Source organism: Sus scrofa, chromosome 5 (assembly GCF_000003025.6).
Source record: "Sus scrofa isolate TJ Tabasco breed Duroc chromosome 5, Sscrofa11.1, whole genome shotgun sequence".
Lineage (NCBI taxonomy): Eukaryota > Metazoa > Chordata > Mammalia > Artiodactyla > Suidae > Sus > Sus scrofa.
In genome coordinates, this window is record NC_010447.5 from 72,342,938 (window position 1) to 72,364,027 (window position 21,090).

Here is a 21,090-nt window from a genome sequence, read left to right on the forward strand (position 1 = left end):
TCAGTCACTAGATGCCTATAGAGCTGTGACGAATTGTGGGGTGAAGCATCCGTGGTACCTAGTGCAAGGCCTCGGCTGAGGGTAGGAGAAACTGGGGAACTAGCCAGCACAACATAGCCTGGGGACAGGCTTACATCCTCGGGTTCCAGGGTTATTGAGAAGAAAAATATCTACTCTAAGTGCACATCTTTGTCAGAGTTGTTTTCTGCCACTTCATTTGCTGCAACACTTTCTGGCCCATGGGGGCTGGGAGCTGGCTGTAGATTACTGAGTGCTATGTCCTCAAGGGAGAGTTAAGAAGAGCCTTTTCTTCTGCACTAACAAGCATGGGCTCAGCCATGCTGCCTGCCCCCTCTACTGCACTGCTGAGGGGATGGGACCAGGGTGTCACAAATGATAGGATAACTGGTGATGCAATAGAACACATCAGCAGCAGAAAACAAATGTGTGAACGAGACATGAAAGATGCTTTTATACTCAAACAGCAAGAAACCCATTAAATAAAATAAAATACATGCTGCAAGGAAGATGACTCACTGTCCCATAGAAATGGGCAGTATTTGGGAGTAAAGGAAGGATAGTGTGATATGACACAGAGAGGCTCAAAATAATAAATAGTTTTCCTTTCTGATTAGAGTGAGCATATTCAAACTGGAAGACAGAGACTTCCAAAAATGTTCAATAAAGTGTCTATTAAAAATGCTTTAGGGAGTTCCCGTTGTGGCGCAGTGGTTAACGAATCCGACTAGGAACCATGAGGTTGAGGGTTCGGTCCCTGCCCTTGCTCAGTGGGTTAACGATCCGGCGTTGCCGTGAGTTGTGGTGTAGGTCGCAGACGCGGCTCGGATCCGGCGTTGCTGTGGCTCTGGCGTAGGCCGGTGACTATAGCTCCGATTCGACCCCTAGCCTGGGAACCTCCACATGCCGCGGGAGCGGCCCAAGAAATAGCAACAACAACAACAAAAGACAAAAGACAAAAAAATAATAATAATAAAAAAATAAATAAATAAAAATGCTTTAAAATATTGCTACTTAGAATACCTTCTTCTAAGAGTGTATTTGTAAGCAGCAAAAATCCCTAACCAAGATCAAAGCTCCAGAAAGAGATACTCCTTATTACCTATCATCAGCATTCTATCCTTCTTTTAAGGAACTGGAGTTAAACTTTGTTATTATTTATTTATTTCTTCTTTTTAAGGCTGCACCTGTAACATGTAGAAGTTCAAATTGAGCTAGAGTTCAAATTGGAGCTGCACTGAGGCCTGTGCTGCAGCTTGTGGAATTATGGGATCCTTAACCTACTGAGCCAAGGGTCAAATTGCATCCTCAAAGAGATTACATCAGGTTCTTAACCTACTGAGCCACAATGGAAACTCCAGGAACTAGAGTTAAATTTTAATTTGTTTGTGGCAAGTGTTTTGGAAACAATTATGGACCAAGCATTAGAAGCATAATAACAAGCGACATGTTGTGGCCTCATGTAGCCTAATGGGCCTAGAGCTAGTAGAATAATAGTTAATATTTACTGAATAATTTCACAGTAAACATTCCACATGCACAATCATATGCAATACTTAACAATAGTCCCACGAAATGGACTTTTTTCATATTTTATGCGTGGAGAAAATTAGAGTTAAAGCTTGAATAATTTGCCCCAAGTTACAAGCTAAAAAATGGTTGAGCCAAACTTCAGACAAAGTCTGGCTGACTTCCCCTGCTCTCTTTTGACTCTGCCTTACCATATGTTCCCATGTACTGTGGATGTTAGCTAAGAAGGAAATGTAAAATAATATTCTCGACCTAGAAAATTCTTCTGTATGTTACTTTCAGTTTCCTGAAATCACTTGCTCTGTGTGGACACAGCTAATCTTCCTTTTCCTGTCCCCCTTCTTTCACAGAATCCCTGAAACATTATTGAGATAAACAGACAAAAGTCTCACATAATTGGGCAAAATTAATAATCTGAAGAATTCTCTCACAGTAATTGTCCTTTATTTTTACCTGATTATTTTTCTCTCTGGTCAGTACTGCATCCTCTCCACTCAATATGAAAACTGCAGCAGCCATCCTTCATTCTTGAGTATTTTATTATTTAGAGGCATTATTTAGAATTATTTAGAACTTAAATTCATTACATTTTACTAATTGATAAGCTAGAACTATTTAAAATCCAGTAATTAAAGCCACATTAAGCGGCACATGCTTTGTAATTTACAAACTATTTGCAAATATATTGTCTAAGTTAATCATTACACAAAGAATTATTAGATTGACACAACAGTTTTGGCCTAGTTTATATTTACCTTGCTACCTTCCACCTGATTAGAAGAACTCATCTTAATTAGCGTGCATAATTCAGTGAAAGGAATTAGAAAACACTAGGCCAAGGAAATGCTCAAATGTATTTTTTTTTTGAGACAAACTTTAGAAGACATAACCAATATGTAAAGGTTTCAATAATTTTAATTTAGGTCTATATTTAAATATTAATGATGTCAAAATAAAATCTAAAATCCTTCCAAAGATCATTTCATTGATTTTCCTGCCTCCTAAAGGAATTTTTCTTCATTCTTCACTTTTATTTATCTGTTTCTTTTTCTCCTTGATCAGTTCTGTTAGTAAAAGAAATTAAATTTGAAAGTTGAGACAGTACAATGTATACAGATACATAGTTCTCACCTTCTTACATATGTCCAAGAGAAATAAATTGGTCATAAATTAAGCTGGGCATTTTAAAATTATCTGTTGAATATTTTTCTTCTTACAAAAACATTTCAAATATTTCCTATTCCTAAGTTGACCCATTTTCTCTGTTTTCTCTAAGAATTCAACTCAATTTTTTTCTAGAAATAAATAGTTTTTCGTTGTAAAATAACCATCAAAAAGGAAAAAATATGTTTGTCCTGATCCCTGTAGTACCACAAAATATTCTTACCAGTCTTTGCAAATGCTAGGATCCTGGCAAATTGGGGGGGGGGGGCAGTGGATTTTATGGCCTTAAAATCCATCACAATTAAAAAATTAATTAGTATCTTCACATGACATCATGATGCAGGAAATCAGAACAGTTTTATTTTTGCTCTTTCATATAATATTTAAATATACGTATATTAAACATTGTTATATTAAGTATTTTCCCATCAAACTTGCTTTTGTGCTCTATTTTAATTTATATTTTCCATCCAACCCTATGTCATGAGATTTTTCTATCTTATTACATACATTTTCTTTGAAAACATGATTAAAAGTCTTTTCAAATCGAAGGGCCTATTGTGTCCCACTTGAAGAAGTTTGTTTCTAATACCCTGGAACAAGAGAAAATCTATTATACCTCTACCATAGTGCCCTGCCTGCCATCATCAGATTATTCCCATTGTGATGTATTTGACAATATTTTAATTAAAATGATTAACATGTTTTCAAGTTATTAAGCTATTAAGCATATGGACCCACAAGCCTGTTCTCCATGTCTGTGAGCCTATTCCTGTTCTGTAGATAGAACAAGATGAAAGATAACATGAGAAAAAGGATGTATGTATATATGCATGACTGGGTTACTTTGCTGTAAACTAAAAATTGATGCAATATTGTAAATCAAGTATACTTTAATAAAAAAATTGAAAATTTGTAAGCAATACTATATAATACTATAGTATATAGTACTATATACTATATCAAATCACTTATACATAGACTCTAACTACAAATACAAACAAATGTATATGCAAAACAGAAACAGATATAGAAAACTATTGGTTACCAAAGGGCAGAGGAAGGGGGGAGGGACAAATTGGAAGTTTAGGATTAAGAGATACAAACTATTAAGTATGAAATGGATACGCAACAAGGATAAATTGTGTAGCACAGGGAATTATAGCTATTATCTTCTAAAAACTTTTAATGGTATATAATCCATAAAAATACTGAATCGCTACCCTGTACACCTGAAACTAATATACTATTGGTAAATCAACTATACCTCAATGGAAAAAATAAATAAAAAATAACATATGTATCCAAACAACTATCTCATTGCACTGACTTGTGTACACAAAAGCATTCCTATTGATCTGTGAATGTCTTAAGGGCACGCTGACTACAACTTTCTTTTTTGATTCCTTTATCTGTATGCTTGGTCACAGAGGGGTCTGCCACAAAGATGATGAAGCTTAAGTCGTGGGGGCCACTCACTCACATAAGGCTATTCGAAGGCCCTGAAACTTCACCAGTGTATTCATCTGGTCCTAAGTTTTTTCAAAATGTGTTGAAGCAAGATATATATATTATTTAGACTACCGCAAGTTTTTTAGCTTTGTTTATATTAGTAATTTTGTCTTCTTGTCTTTAAAGGTAATTCTCCAAATTTTAAAGATTTGGACATAGTAAACCTAGATTGCCCCTTGCTGACATATAAGGATCAATTACATACTTTTTGTTGAATGAGTGAAAGAAGCGAAGGAGGGGAAAGGGAACTAATGTATCATTAATTAATGTATTTTAACATTAAAATTAGCATTTCTTGCAAAATTTTTCCACAAGCCACCAAAAGGCAATGCTAACAGATAACACCTGCAATAGCATCTATGCATTTACAAAGCTCTTATACAAACATATCATTCACTAAATCTTTGTACCAGCCCTTCAAGTAATTTAACCTTCAATTAAAATAATTTACATTAAAATGTTCACAACTGTGCTATTTGTAAAAAAGATATTATTATACTCAGTTATTAAAAAGTTTAAAACATACCGACTGGCTTTCTTATGTCTCTTAACAAGGTCAATACTGGGAGGCAAATGAAACCCTGATACAAACCTACTCTTTTCATTACAACATAGTGTTTACAAATGTATTTACATAAACTAAAACTTATTCTACAAATAAGATATATAGAATAAAACAGAATTGATAATATTGTTGACCCCAAATGATGAACATTTTCCCTTTTTTTTCTCCTCTCCCCTTCCCTCGCCTCCCCCATCTTTCCCTCCCATCTCTCTTCTCTTCATGTCTCTTCCCTTTCTGCAGGTGTTTAATATTATCCAACTGCCATAAAGCTAAAACTGTTTTTGAAAATTGAACCTAACCTCTACTGAACACAAGATGAAAATGTGGTTGCTGGTCAGTCACATTGTGATAATATCTTTTACAACCTGTTTATCTGGTAAGAAACTTTCTTTGCATAATCTCCATAAATTATGTCAGTGGACTCGATATGCTATTCCCTGCATTGAATCTGGTGTTTGAAGTTAGAATTAATATTTGCTTTTAACACTTGACTCAAACAAGTAAATTCATACACATTAAGATTGACCCTTTTTTCTTTTCATTTTTATTTTCAATACAAATTTCACAAGGTTTAGTCAATCAGTCTTATTTAATGATGTGCTGGTAAATGTTTAAAATCTGGATCTCTGTGAGGGGGAAAAAAAATTCCTGCTGTTTAGTATTTGCCAATTCCTGGAGAGTAAATCTTCCTGCTATTGTCAGTCTCCCCTTGAAATCATGTAATGATGGTGGTGGAAAAGGTATGCAGCAGCTCAGCAATATAAATGTGTTCACTATATAGATATAATAGACTTCATGTTAGTAGCATGAGTAAAAGTAATACATAGTAAAATAATTAGAAAACAGTGTGTTTCAAGCTTTTGTTACCTTTTTTCTTAATTTATATATTTGTAAGTTAATGTAATTTAATTTTTATTGTGGTCTGGTCAATCATGAAAATAATTCAAATATAATCTGTACTGTATTTAGGGACATTAAAAATAACAAAGCAGTTTTAAGAATGCTGTGGTTTTAGTACAAATGCTAAACTATTTCTATCTCTCAAAGATATGTGAAAGATTCAGAAATATTTTCTACAAACAGCATGGTTGCTTGTAGAAGCAGCATAGTTATCTGAAGCAGCATTTCGTTTTGTTTTGTTTTGTTTTGTCTTTTTAGGGCTGCACTCACATCACATGGAGGTTCCCAGGCTAGGGGTCTAATCGGAGCTGTAGCTGCCGGCCTATGCCAGAGCCACAGAAACGCTGCCACCTACACCACAGCTCAGGGCAACACTGTATCCTTAACCCACTGAGCAAGGCTAGGGATCAAACCCACATCCTCATGGATACCAGTCAGGTTCATTACTGCTGAACCACAATGGGAACTCCATGAAGCAACATGTTTTTTAACAATCAATTTTCTGTTGCCTTTGTCTCAGTTACCTTAACTCAGTACTTGTTGAGTTGCTATTAAGTTCAAGACATAGATGGATTTCAGTCCTCATTGATCGCTTTAATGGTGAACTTGATGGGCATCCTGTAGTATTTCGTTATGTAAATAAAAAAAGCTATTTTATTTTGGGGAGTAATTTTTATTATACTAACTGCAGAATCAAAAAATATAATGTTATCAGTTCTTAAGAATTTTAATGATATTAATATAACCACAGAAACTTTACAAACATATGCACAAGTATATAATAATATGTGTATATATGTATGCATACTATGCAAATATAATAAAGAAAAATGTTGTGGTAGAGTTATTATTGCTATCTTATTTTTATGAATAAAATAAAAGTAATCTTATGAGTACTGAAAATCCATACTAATTCTGTCAACTGTAAATTTTAGTACCACAACTAAAAATTGCAAAGACAAGAAATACATATTTACAAAGCTGTGGTGATACTTCAACCTTAATAGTGAAGGGCCAGGAATCTCATTTCATTAACTAGTATCTCAGTTATTTGAGTGGTGTTTAAAACCATATCCTGAAGAGCTGCTTTGTGATTAACTTTTATTTTTTATTTTTTAGAGTTTACATGGCACAGAAGGTATGGTCATGGAGGTAAGTTGATGAAAGAGTACACTTTTTAAAATAGTTTTTATCAAATATATCACATTTCTGTCCTGCTTTAAGCTATTCAGTCTTTAAAATTAAAGCAAGTGGTTAATGTTAGTGTACTTAGAAATTTTATAAGATGATTTATCTGGAGGTGTTCAGGTAACTTGTTGGATTGCCAAAATGAATGGATACACCACAAACAAATACCCTACTAGAAAATTGCAGAAGATGGAAAATATTCTGTACCCTATATTATTTTCCTGAATGCTTTGTAAAAGTTCTATGCTACTAAATTTTGAAGCAATATTTTAAATATTGTAAAAAGCTAGCTTATTTTGAAAGCCTCTTGCTTTGCGGCAAGAGAGAGAGCTAAAGTTAATGAACTTGGAACCTTAAGATTCAGTTTAATTAGAAGTTCGAAGACACTGAAAAATTTATTGTTAATTATTTATTGAATATAATCAGTGGTTCTGCTAATTTAGATTCTACTTTCACTTCAGAACAGTTCTTGCCAGAAATAGAGGCAGTAGAGTAGACAGGAAAAAACTGAGTCTAGAGGTAAGACCAGCCTGGATTTGCATATTTAACCTGATATTCACTGCTTCTGTGATCCTGTGCAAATAATTCAACTTCTATGAAACTCAAGTTTCCAATATGTAAAAATGACAGGGTCTTGTAAGGGCTTAAAAAATAATGTGACAATAGCTTCCAGCACAGTGACCTGCATAGTAGGTGCTCAGTATACGTAGTGAAACTGCTACCTGATAAAAGCCTTTGCCTAGTGATAGAAGATGAATAATTAGGAAGACCCAGTGAGCAACCAGTGTTACAACTTGCCTGCCAAAGCAAAATATTCATGCCAAGGTGGGTCAGAATTTCCACCTGAAGGTGACTGTGGGGGTTAAGAGAAAGGAAAGTTTTAGCATGAAGCCCATCGAAGCTATTTTTGTTTCTTCCTTGTGAGTTAGGAATAACTACATGTAGGATATAGGCTATATAAAGATCACTGAGATATGTTCCTTGACTTTAAGAACCTTTACCTATCATAGAGAATAATAAAAGTAGATACCACATGTGTAGGAAAAGTATAAGTTCTTCAAAATAATTACTTACAGGAATTAATGACTATTTAACAATAGAGGAAATGGGTAAGGGAAACTTGAGGTACCTCAAATGTTAGAAATGGATCTATTTCTTAGATACAGTGGAAATAAAAGCAGAGAAGTATGGAAATACAGGCTGTGCTAGGTCATTACTTCAGAGAACACTTGTTTTGCAGGATGTTGGCATTAGATTAAAAGGATTTCATTGTCGAATAAATTTGAGAAAAGCTAGTTCATTAAAGTTTAACAGTTTATGATTAAGTAATAACTATTTATACTATTTAGATAGTATATGTAACACATGTTTTAGTTTGCTGGGACTTCTGTATCTATAATAGAGTGCCACACACTGTATGGCTTAGAATAGATATTTATTATCTCACAATTCTGGAGGCCAGAAGTTTAAAACCAAGGAGCCATCTTGGCCACGTTTCCCCTGAAATCTGTAGCAAAAAGTTCCTTCCTTGCCACTTTCAGCTTCTGATACCCCCAATATTCCTCGGCTTGTGGCAGCATACACAGGCAGCCTTAAGGTGTGAAAAAATGCTGAGATTGTTAAGCAAAACACAGTGTCTAGAGGCTTCAGGGTTGGATCATAGGTCAGGGAGGTAGTTGCCATCAAGAAATGTGATAGGCTGAATTTCCTATTTTGGCACAGTGGTTAACGAATCCAACTAGTAACCATGAGGTTGTGGGTTCGATCCCTGGCCTTGCTCAGTAGGTTGAGGATCTGGCATTGCTGTGAGCTGTGGCATAGGCCGGCAGCTGTAGCTCTGATTAGACCCCTAGCCTGGGAACCTCCGTACACTGCAGGTGCAGCCCTAAAAAGCGAAAAAAAAAAAAAAAACAACAAAACAAAACAAAAAAAAACAAAAACCCTTGCAACTAACTGATTACATTAATTGTGAAACTGAGAATGCTATTGAAAAAAAGCAGCAGCCTTTGCCCCTTGCTCATGTTTGTGACTTTGACAGCAAATGTTCATATACAATTTTTTTCTGTTAATCTTATGGATCAAATTTAAGAAATAGACTTAATTCTGCAGTAGATTACGCTATATAATAGAAAATAAACACATTTGCATTAGGAGCAAATCTAAAAAAGATTTAAAGTGCTGTCTTATATTAGCTTGGGACATCATCCATGTAATTATGCACTCCTTTTAGAAAAAAAATCTATCCAGTAAGAAAAAGAGCATGTATTTTAAAAATAATCTTAATTCTTTTTAACATATCACCCATTTGTTTCTTGTGCCCTTTAATCCCATAATACTTCCAAAGCATGATAATTTGTCATTTAACTATTTCCATGGCCCTAGAAAAAAAAGCAAAAGATGGCTTTATTTTTTGTTGTTGAAGAGTATAATGCTTGTATTAATGGATCCTTTGCTGAACCCTGTGTTGTACTCCCCCTGGAAGTTCCTTTTCCTTGATCTAAGTGCCCCAGTTGAGCTAACAGAGCAATAAGCTCAGATGGCCTTCAAGAGGGTTGTGAAGTTCACTTTCAGTTCACACTGAGCATACCAATTCCAGGACTGGCAATTCAAAAGCTTATTTTGAGTAATTCATCTTTCCAGTGTCCAACTATGTTCACAAAATAAAACAGAGTAATTGGTAATAGATCTAATAGAATACACTGTTCACTCCAGCTTGAAAATCTTAGAAAAGAAAGAAATGTACATTTATAAAAATATTTACTAGAAAAACTAATGTGATGAAAAGTGTGACATATTCTGCTTTTTGATCTAGAAAATAGACAAAGGGAAACATCTTAAATATAATGTTTTCTCAAAGTGAAAAATGAATTCCATACTTTGTTGGAAATGAGCTTCATATTTTTATCCTTTAAAAATTTCATTGTCTCTTCATTATTTCATTGTCTCTTCCAGTAAAGGGCAGGTGGAAGTGGAGTAATAGAAAATACATGCATTTAATTGGTGAAAAGCACTTTCATTAAGAAAAAATATCACGGGGCACTGATAATATCTAGTTTGGCCTATAAACTTCAACTCAATTTACCCCCAAAGTATTTTATCTTTACCTATATCCTTTGAGAGATTGCCTACCAGTAGATACAGTCTTACAGTTATCAACATGTGACTTTCCAGTATTTTCAATGGAAATTTCCATTGCTGATATCTTTTCTAGAAAAAAAATCAGGCTTACTTATTGATGCATATGACCATGATGAAGAAATTATAAACACATTTTCATTTTTCTAAAAGCTGACCGATTTTCATCTCAAAGGCATATATTTTAAAATCAAAGGCTACACTATCAAGAGAAATATTTAAAACCATGCATTTTATTAAAATATGCAAAAACTACCAACTAATCTCTAACTCCACAGAGATGTACACTTATGTGTAGCTGTTTTTGTTGTATTTCAAGGCAGGTACCAAACAGTACTTTAAATAATCAAGGCAATTCAGAATGAACAAAACTAATTTTATTTCAGGATAGTAAAAGTAGTTATTTCAAGGAAGCCAATAAAATTATCAATTGAATTGCGAATTCAGTGTTATTACAATTCCTATAATAGTACTTTTGGAAGGCACTCTAGAAGCAGATGCTAAACAGTCCAAGAGTAACTATTTCTAACTGGAAATACTATAATGTTAACAAAATCTTTGACAAATAAATTAAGAGTTTGGGACTAACATATACACACTACTGTAATAAAACAGGTAAACAACAAGGGCCTACTGTATAGCACAGGCAACTATACCCAATATTTTGTAATAACCTACAAAGGAAAAGAACCTGAAAAAGAATATATGTATGTGTAACTGAATCACTTTGCTGTACACTTGAAACTAAATTCAATTTCAAAAAGTCTTTAGCTAATACAACCTTGCAGCTATGGAGATGAGTTCAAATTTTGTGAAATAGTGTGCAATTACTATTATACCTCCCATTACATGAGGTAGAAACTTTTCCAATTTGCTTTCTATAAAATTCTCCAATGTGAGGTAGAGTAGACCCAAAGAAAAACCCCTAACCTTGAAACTCTTTTAATAGTGCATTTCGCAGAACAGAATTTTTCAATTTGAATAAAGTGCAACAAATTTTTTTCATTCATAGATCATGATTCTGGCATTATACCCCAAAACTCTTCACCGTATATAAAGTCAGAATCAAGTCATTGTGTTAAGGACAATCAAGACTCTTAGTTCATCTAACTTTATTTTTCATTTATGTATTTTTTTTTTCTTTTTAGGGCCACACCTCTGGCATATGGAACTTCCTTGGCTAAGGGTCCAATCAGGGCTACAGTTGCCAGCGTATGTCACAGCCACAGGAACACCAGAACCGAGCTGCATATGTGACCTACACTGCAACTTGCAGCAATGCCAGATCCTTAACCCACTGAGCAAGACCAAGGATTGAACCTCCATCCTTATGGATACAAGTCAGGTTCATAACCCGCTGAGCCACAATGGGAATTCCAGTTCATCAAACTTTAAATGACCATCTAAAATTCTTATTTGTTACACAAATGGAAACTCAAGATTTAATCCAGTGAGCTTCTGTTTAAATTAAATGCATGATTACATCAAAATCAATTCCTCCTTAAATTTGATCATCTTTTCCATTATTAATGACAGTAATACCATAATCATCACCCCTGTGTATAAATACAGTGTACTTAGAAGAAATTCACAACCTTTAAACTCCCCTAGACAGTATTTCTTTTTAGTATTCTATATTTTTAGTCTATTTACATTTTTTAAAATTTGTTTGAAAAATTTCATACTCAACTTATTATTCATCAGGGGATAAAATGAGAATAGAAGTTATCCTTCCCTCAATAAGAGAATCAAAATATTTTAATAAAATTGTTCTTCCCTGCTTGTCTTTTTAAGTATTTTTTGTGTGAATTGGGAAGAAACAACAGAATCTCCAGGGCAGCAGGTTTACTAAATTGCTCCAGTCCAAAAAACTGTGCCATTGGGAGAGACTCAAGGAAGAGCTTATGAGATTGTCCAAGGGGGAAGAAAAATAGCCTATGATTTTTATCATCGATAAGCCCAGTGTCATTTCTTTCAGAGAACAGCAAATCTAGACCCTACATCCAAGTGAAGGTCTAGTCATCAGGGATTTGGCATTCCGTCCTCATTCTTCCCCAGTGTGCTATTACATCCTGAAAAGCTGGAGAGCATTGGGCAACATCAGGGAAATTATTAGAAGCAAAGCAGAAAACATTATATGCATTTCTAGCTTTTACAACCTCAAGAAGGATATGGAGTTAGACACGGCTCTGAGCAGGACTTCAGAATCATTAGCAGAGGGCTTCTGTGAACAGCTCATATCCATCATCTTATTTATGGCTGCAGTAGGCCTGTGGAGTCCTTAGAATATTCCTTTCTTTTTTTTTTATTATAAATGCAGACACCATGTAGAACAAATGACCTGTGAAAAATAACAGCTAAAAAGCTGCATTGCTGGAGCTAAATATCAGTTCCTCTGGCTTTTCCAATTCTGACCCAGCAATTTGTCTGCTGTCTGAAATAGATTGTGGTTATGGAACGTATCTCAGGTCTATAAATTCCCAAATGGCAATTTCAGCAAATTCCACCTAAAAATAAGGCATGTCCCTTTGAAATATTTCAGGTCCGCTTAGAAAAATCAATCGTTCATACTGGGAGAGACTAACTTAAGCCTTTTATTAATCATCTGTGTACACAGAAATATGTATTGACCCAACAGTTATAGCACCAGAGCTACAAGAATGAATAAAACTTGGCCCTTGAAGCTTTTAGAATTAGTCAAAGAGTTGATATACATAAATTTATAAATTAAATTTCGAGAAGATTCATTCAAATTCATGAGAATGTTGGTAAAATCAGTAGGTATTGATTGCTGTCAGACAGAAGTCTTACATGAGTTGTCTCTCAATAAATTTTATAATAATTGAGTGAACTAGATTTTTTTATTATCCTCACTTTATAAAGAGTGATCTTGAGGCTTGGAGACATTAACTAATTTTTTCCAGAGGCACTGATAAACAGTACTAAGGCAAAATTTTTGTTTGTTTTGGCCACACCCATGGCATGCAGAAGTTCCTGGGCCAGGGATCAAACCCACCCCACAGCAGAACCCAAGCCTCTGCAGTGACGATGTCAGATCCTTAACCTGCTGTGCCACAGCAGTGTTAGTTCATTTGTGGCATATGGCTCTTGGCTGTACTCTGTAAGTCCTGCCACAACGATGACATGTGAGTGATCCATTCCTATCCTGCTGTGATGTGCCACTCCTTCTCCCCTTGGAGGAGACACTGTAGGAACAGCTGCATCTCAATGCGGGTATTTTTGAGGTAGATTTCAAACCAGTTGGCCAGACCCCATGCCCATATAATTAGTTTATTGACTGTTCTGGATGTTGCTAAATACTAGTTCTAGTCAAATGTTTGGAAACAAAAGCAGGAGTTCCTGTTGTGGCACAGTGGGTTAAGAACCTGACTAGTACATATGAGGATATGGGTTTGATTCCTGGCCTTGCTCAGTGGGTTAAGGATCCAACATTGCTGCAAGCTGCTGTTCGCAGGTGCTGCTCGGATCCCACATTGCTGTGGCTGTGGAGTAGGCCTGCTGCAGTTCTGATTCAACCCTTAGGCCAGGAATTTCCATATACCGTAGATGCACATGGAAGAAAAAAGAGAGAGAAAAAACAGAAGCAAAAACAAAACAAGAGCTGATCCAGGAAAATGACCGATTTCTCCACAGCATCTAGAAAAAATTCATTTGTTCTATTGTTCAAAAATCATTAAGCACCTAATGTGTTCCAGACTGCTAGATAGCTATCTCTGAGAATGATGGCCAGAAAATTATGGATATGGTCACCTGTCCCCAAGTATTTGCAATCTAGTAAAACAAAAAGTTACATCAGGAGTCACCACAAATGTATTAACTTGTCATAAGCCTGTTAGGGAGTTATGAGAACACAAATAAAGACCAACTAAAGCTAGGAGGTGTTTGAGAGGTGGCTTCCTAAAGGAAGTAATTCAATGACTAAGTCGTAAAGGATTGTACAAATTGTGATGGGGAGAAGAATGAGATGGTGATTATAGAGAAAGGAAAACGTGCAGAATCCTAGAGGCTTGAAAACATAACATGTTTGAGAAGCTGTAAATACTTAAGCAGGGCAACATAGGATGCTTTTGAAGAAATGAAGAGAGGTGGGCAAAAATAATTTTGAATAAAGAACGTAAACGTTTTCCTCAGGATTATAGAGGCATGTATCTTTGGTTTGAATGAAAATGGTGATTCTGTGTTTCTAATCTTTTTTCAAAAAACTTTTTTAATGTACACAATTTTTGTTTGAATTATAAAATTGAACAATGTAAAATAATTTTACTTTTCTTATAGTTTCTGAGGAAGACAAAGGATTTGGACCAATTTTTGAAGAACAACCAATCAATACCATTTATCCGGAGGAATCACCAGAAGGAAAAGTTTCGCTAAACTGTAGGGCTCGAGCCAGCCCTTTCCCAGTTTACAAGTAATGTACCTCATTGCTCTGTTCAGAATCAAGTGTTGGACTAAAGATTATAGATCAGCATCTATGACCCTGTATCTCTGCTGTAAAGTTTTCTATGAAGTAGAGGGACATTAACAAAAAATACTGGCATACGAGTTATTTTTTAAAAGTTATTTACTTCTAAATAGTTTTCTTAAATATATGGAAATAAACTGCTTCCTATTTTCTGCACTGACAATGCCAGTGCCATATGCAATTATCCACTTAAAAATTGGCTACTGAAGATCAAGGTATTAAAGATGAAAAAGATTATATGAAAACACATACACAATGTAAATATACACATCTGAAGATAAACTGTTTTTGTATGTATTGGCCTAGATAACTCATACCTACAGATGATGGGAAATATTTCTCTACTAACTACATTTAAAGAGCTTCCTACATAGAAAGCTGTAGGAAGCTATCATTTTTTTTTTTTAACAGTCTCAAATCTATATTTTGGACAGAGCAAATTCTTTAAATATCTCTATTGGACAATCTATATAAATGTATCTCTTTGTGTTTTTCTGCGGTACTTATTTATGCTATCAAAAATAATTTTTTAATTGATAATTTTCCAGCTTCAGTGTTCAAAAAAGTATACTAACAGTTTCTAGTCCGATGCAAACACTACAATTTAAAAAATTAACCAAATGCCAATAGATTTTGGTTCCATGAAGACAAAGAAAGTGATTGATGGGTAAATTGGGGCTGTAGTATGTTAATGTCACCTGAGTTAATTGAAAGTTGTCATTCAACTAAGTTGATTTTAGTAGTAGATTTTTCTTTTCATGGCTAGAAAAGTAACTTTCTATTTTTATTAAAAAATCATTATCATAGACAATACCCCTTACCCCATTTAATGCTATTTGAACTCATTTTTCTCTTGCTTTTGACCATAATTAGACATTTTTTTCTTAAAATAAAATATAAATTCATATGCCAAATCACCATTTTAAAAAATTATTGTTTAATTTCATGCATGGGAGTGGAATATAAGTAGATATTTTATAAACTATAAATGACTCATTTGTTCTGAAAATACTTGATGGGCTAGATTTACTTCTACTCTTAAGCTGTATGTAATGGGAGTTTATGTACATTGTCATGGACATTGCATAGTGTAACTAATGGGAGCTCTAGAGGAGTTCTATTACAAAGAAACGATTTTATGGGAGAGGAAGCTGAGTCCTCAATAGACGCATATGTTTTACAGCTTTCCCAGAAACATATAATTTTTTTCAGAATATATCTAGATAGTTTGCTAGCACTTCAAAAGCTATTTCAGTGAGGGTTATTCTGTGACACTCTGTCCGTGACGTTCATACATGGAATCTTAGCAAATCAGCCTCCAGGCTCCAATGGAAGAGAAAAAAAGAAAAAAATGGAAGAGGTTGTTCTCAGAGAGTGTTCTATGAATGTATGCTTCTCCTTACGCCTCCACTACCACACCCAGCAGAGACAGTAAGGACAAAGCTTTGAAACACGAAAATTCTATACATGTTGATTAGCACCTCCCTGTCGTCCCCCCTCCCATCCCACCTAGTCTTCTTCACCAAAATTTAAAAAAATCTAAATCAGAAGCAAAGCTCTTCAACTCTCTCCCACAGGTTGCATAAGCACCTAAGTCCTCAGGGCAAGCATGGCCTGATAATCTACACATTAATGTAGAGAGGCTAAAGGGGAGAAGTAGGTGTTTCATTCTGTTTTGAAGGTGGTCTGCATTTGACTGCAGAATAAGAAAAAAAATTTCAGCTTGTGGTGCAGCTTGTCTGAGAGAAGAACACTTGAAGTTTTAAAAAGGTACTTAGTATTCAGGGCAAGCCCTATTAACCTTGATAAGCATGCAATTTGTCACTCACACGAACTTTTGTATTTATGGCATGTGCTGTGATAATCTGTTATTCATGCCAACACCATGAAACAACAGAGAACTTTACTTTTCTCTTATCAGCCTTGAGGCTTTCATTATCTGGCCTTGTTCCTTCAGATAACAACTCCAATAAAAATTGCCTCTTAAGCCATATGAAAGGGATTACAATACTGAATGTTACTAAAAATAAATAAAATAGCCCAGAGACTTACCCTATACAGCAAAGCTTAATCCTTATGTTACATCAAGGGTAGAATCAGACCCACTGGGAAAAAGTTAAAGTAATAAACAAAAATGGAGGAAATATAATAGAGGAGGAAAACTAGTTCATAATGATTGGAACTGCCCAAGAAGGAAACCTTGACAAGTCCTAAAGTCCTTGACATTGGATGGTTTAGGAAGGAACAATATTGCCATCAACTGGGGTGAGAGGGAGTATTTATTCATTGGATTGGTTTTAAAAATGCAAAGCACAGTTTTCTATGTTTGCTTTTGATTGCCTCCTACACTGTGAAAATTAAAACAAAAAATGTTCCGGTAATTTGACTTATTTAAAAAATATTCTAAAATCATTGGCCTTTTTGGAAAGATTCTGACCCTAGTCAGAATTTTGCAGCCAGGCAATGAATGATGCGGCCACAGCCTACATTTGACCATGGCTCTTGTCTTGTAACATCGTGGAAGACATGGAACCTTAACCCTAATACAGAATGATTATAAAATTATCAGGTGGACGGCTTAATTGAAAACTATTTTGTATATGAAATCTTATCATTGCACCAAGAAAGTTAGATTCCTATTTCTAGCCAGTTTATTCACAGCACAATCGTCATAGAATATACCTTCGATAGTGTATTTGTGGCTCAGAAACCAATACCCAGTTGACTTTTACCATTTTCAAATAGGGTGATCGACCTCTAGTGGTCAGAATATGACACTGAATAGACCTCTGATTTCAATTTGTTGGTTATTGAAAAATTACTTTGATATTTAGAATCAGATATTGATATTTTATTTCTGTTAGACTAGTGATTTTGATATTTTACACAACATATCTATATATGCATGAATCTAACTAATGCAGAGCTAGTTATTATTTATAACCCATGTATATCTGCTAAGAAACCAGTTTATATAGCAAAATTCAACATGATATTTATCCTTAGAGATATTTATGCCTTATGAAAAAAAGGGAAATTTTTCATGCACTTGAACATTTACTTTTCTGTGCCTAAAAATTATAAATAATGAGCCCAGAGACACAGAATTATAGGATGCGAAAAAATACCACTCTGAGTCAGCTACTTAATCACATGGAGCTGTACCTATATTATTTTAGAATGACATTAGCCCAGTGCACTGTTTGCAGTCCTCTTGACCTTTAATATAACATTTATTTCTTTTTTTCATAGGTGGAGAATGAATAACGGGGATATTGATCTGACAAGTGACCGGTACAGCATGGTAGGAGGAAACCTTGTTATTAACAATCCTGACAAACAAAAAGATGCTGGAATATATTACTGTTTAGCATCAAATAACTACGGGATGGTCAGAAGCACTGAAGCAACCCTCAGCTTTGGATGTAAGTAATTGTAACTTTAAAAAGGGCAAGTGCATTTAGGTGAAGTAAAAACTTAAGTGTTATCATCAGAGTTTAGCAAGGAAAGAAATCAAGAAGAAAAGAAAGTGAGAGAAGGACTCCATCGATGAAGTGGGTCTTACAAATTAGTGGCCCTTAACTGTGTCGATACGAAATTTTTCAGGAGAGCAGAGTCATGAAGGATACTTTAAATGCACTTCAAGTAGTGAAAGATAACATTGGAAAATAAACTAAGGCGATGTTCACAAGAATCTTCAATAACTTTCTAAAAACTACCATCAATGGAAATGCTAAGCTACGCATTCTTAGTAGGGATGACATCACCCCCAAGGTGGTGAAAATTGTTTCTTTGGGGGAGAAACCATCATGGATATTATGGTATAATGGTCCGTAGTTCTCCAAAGCTCAACCGTATCTGACAAATTCTTATTCTTTAGTCGTTAATATTTATTACTTGGAATAAATTAAATTTTAATTGATTAATTTCATAATTTATTTTGCGTTTTAATTAAATACAATTCCCCTTTTGTGGACAATAATAATGAAAATATTTTGAGGAACACTGTACTAAAGTAAAAGTTATAGGTTATTCAGAAAGAAAATTGAGTGTTGGGAGAGGAGTTGGGCTAGATATTCTCTAGTAAGTGATTTTATAAATATTTTGCAAAATGAATTTTAGGATGAAAATGACATTTTAAGTGGACCCAAGAGGTAGCGATTACCAAGAGGGAGCGAGATAGGTTTAGGGAGTGCAGTCAGATTAAATTGGTGTGGTGACAGTAGGCATGTAAATAAGAATAAATACATGCCAGATTTCATTGCATTGAAGTAAACTTGACCCTAAATATTTGCTTAAGGAAGTCTAGTCAAGGTGCAGAAACATTCCGCTCTTTTTAAAAGGGGATGGGAGCAAGTAAAACCAATTTCAAGGAAGGGAAGAAGCATTTAAGTGGTTGCTTCCCATGCAGAGGTTACGGTGACATTATTATCCATGGTGAGATAGATGGCAACTAAGTTTTGAGGACAGACATGGCCTTCAAGTAGCATCTGGACTAGGAAAGTAGATTTGAAGCATTCCCTGGAAGAGGTAATTATTAAAACAATGACTTTTAAAAGATATAAATATATTGAGAAAAATAAAACTAGCTTTTATAATCTGAGATGAGGCAAGGTTGAAGCAGAATGAGAACCAGTAAAACAAATGAGGAAGAATCAAATAGTAGAGTCCCAAGAAACCAAGCAAAGTGTGAGTTCCAAGCACACAGAAGAGAGTGAAGGAAATAAGGACCTAGGAAAACTCAGAACCTGAAAAGAAACAAGATATTGGTGACCTTCACATTCCTCATCTAGGATCCTCATTCCTTCTCCCCATCGGAGTCCTCCCTCAGACATCCTCTGGTATATCCCTGGGTTGGTCTGAGCCCATTATATTTCCAGATACCCTTGCTGAGGTTCTTCCTAAGTCTAAGCAAAGTTTCAAAAATTTCACAATCTTCAGGGTTGTCAGAATAGTTCTGCAGCTTCTGCCAGTGTCTGCAGGCTTGTCACCACAGTATTCTTCTGGAATGTGTGCACACCCCAGCATTGGAAAAAGGGAATTGACTTGGATAGGATTCACCAAACCAACCAAGGAGGAGTATCATTTCTAGTAGTGAGTTGGGAGCAGAGAAATAGGCTTTAAAGAATTGCTCACTTTCTATTGACCAGAGAGTGAATGTTTTTCCTTCTTGCTCTCATGATTAGATCTTGATCCTTTCCCACCAGAGGAACGTCCTGAGGTCAGAGTGAAAGAAGGGAAAGGAATGGTGCTGCTCTGTGACCCTCCATACCACTTCCCAGGTAAATTTGGCTCTTCTGTGATTATAAGCATTTAGGAAATGTAATGGGCAAGTGTTCATTTTCTCAACACCAATGGAACATTTATAACTAAATAAGACTCAGTATTTGCATAACCTTATACTGCATCACTTGCTAGGGCTGATAGATGCCTACTTTCTTGATTTTTTTAATCATTGGGCCCTAATTACAGAGATCTATAATAATTTCAATTCATAAAGAATATGTATGTTGGGTTATGTCCCTATTAAAGTTCTTATTATGCAGGAGAAAATATAATAGATTTTCCACAAATTATTCCTAAAATAGAACAGTACAAAGAAGTGATATGTGTAATCAACCATTTTATTAAAAATTTAACATCTACAATATACTGTGAACTGTAATTAAACACGAGAAAGGAATTAAGACATAATAAATTATGAATATCTTTAGGAGTACCAATCCTCAAGAATAATCATCCAGTTTAGGAAGATGCTGTAGTAAGTATAATCTATTACAAGGTTTAACTTTTGAGTACATGTTTTCAACAATTTGATATGGCTTAAATAAAATCCACCAAAGTGTTAATTAAAAGATGAACACTAAATATATCTTCACTAATTTTCAGATGTTTTATTTATCAAATATTCTCTTCAAACAAAATATTAATACCACATTTCTTACAGCAAAAAGTTTTGTGTTCTTATAGTTTTAATATTATGCCATAAAGTTATGTTTAAATATCTCCATAGAGAAAGAATCATAACTAAAATGAAAGACAAAGAGAAAATATTGAAAGCAGCTAGGGAGAAAATAAACAAATAACATACAAAGGAACCCTGATAAGGTTAGCGGCAGATTTTTCAGTAGAAACTCTGCAGGCCAGAAGGGAGTGACATGATATACTTGAAGTAATGAAAGGAGAAAAACTCCAACCATGATTACTCTACCCAGCAAGGCTCTCATTCAGATTTGAAGGAGAAATCAAAAGGTTTACAGACAAGCAAAAGCTAAGAGAATTCAGCACCACTAAACCAGCTTTACCACAAATACTAAAGAAACTTCTCTAGGTGGAAAAGAAAAGGCCACAACTAGAAACAAAAATATTACAAATGACAAGGCTTACCAGTAAAGGCATACATATAGAAAAGGTAGGAAACCAAAAAAAGAAAATTACGGGCCAATATCACTGATGAACATCTTTCCAAAAATCCTCAACAAAATACTAGCAAACAGAGTCCAGCAATACATTAAAAGGATTGTACACCAAGAGCAAATGAGATTTATCTCAGGGATGCAAGGATTTTTCAGTATCCACAAATCAATCTGTGTGA

At 34.9% G+C, this 21,090-nt stretch overlaps 1 protein-coding gene across 6 annotated transcripts in view; it reads left to right on the forward strand.

Annotated features, from left to right (window-relative positions):
- CNTN1 (contactin 1) overlaps positions 1-21,090 on the forward strand; it is a 326,959-nt gene that overhangs the window by 174,442 nt on the left and 131,427 nt on the right. For all 6 annotated transcript variants that reach the window (XM_013997945.2, XM_003355617.5, XM_013997946.2 and 3 more), the window contains 5 exons: positions 5,030-5,165; positions 6,809-6,841; positions 14,309-14,441; positions 17,748-17,920; positions 19,682-19,777. In XM_013997945.2, the coding sequence (XP_013853399.1) occupies positions 5,105-5,165; positions 6,809-6,841; positions 14,309-14,441; positions 17,748-17,920; positions 19,682-19,777 (496 nt within the window). In that variant the 5' untranslated portion in view covers positions 5,030-5,104. The remainder of the gene's footprint in view (positions 1-5,029; positions 5,166-6,808; positions 6,842-14,308; positions 14,442-17,747; positions 17,921-19,681; positions 19,778-21,090) is intronic.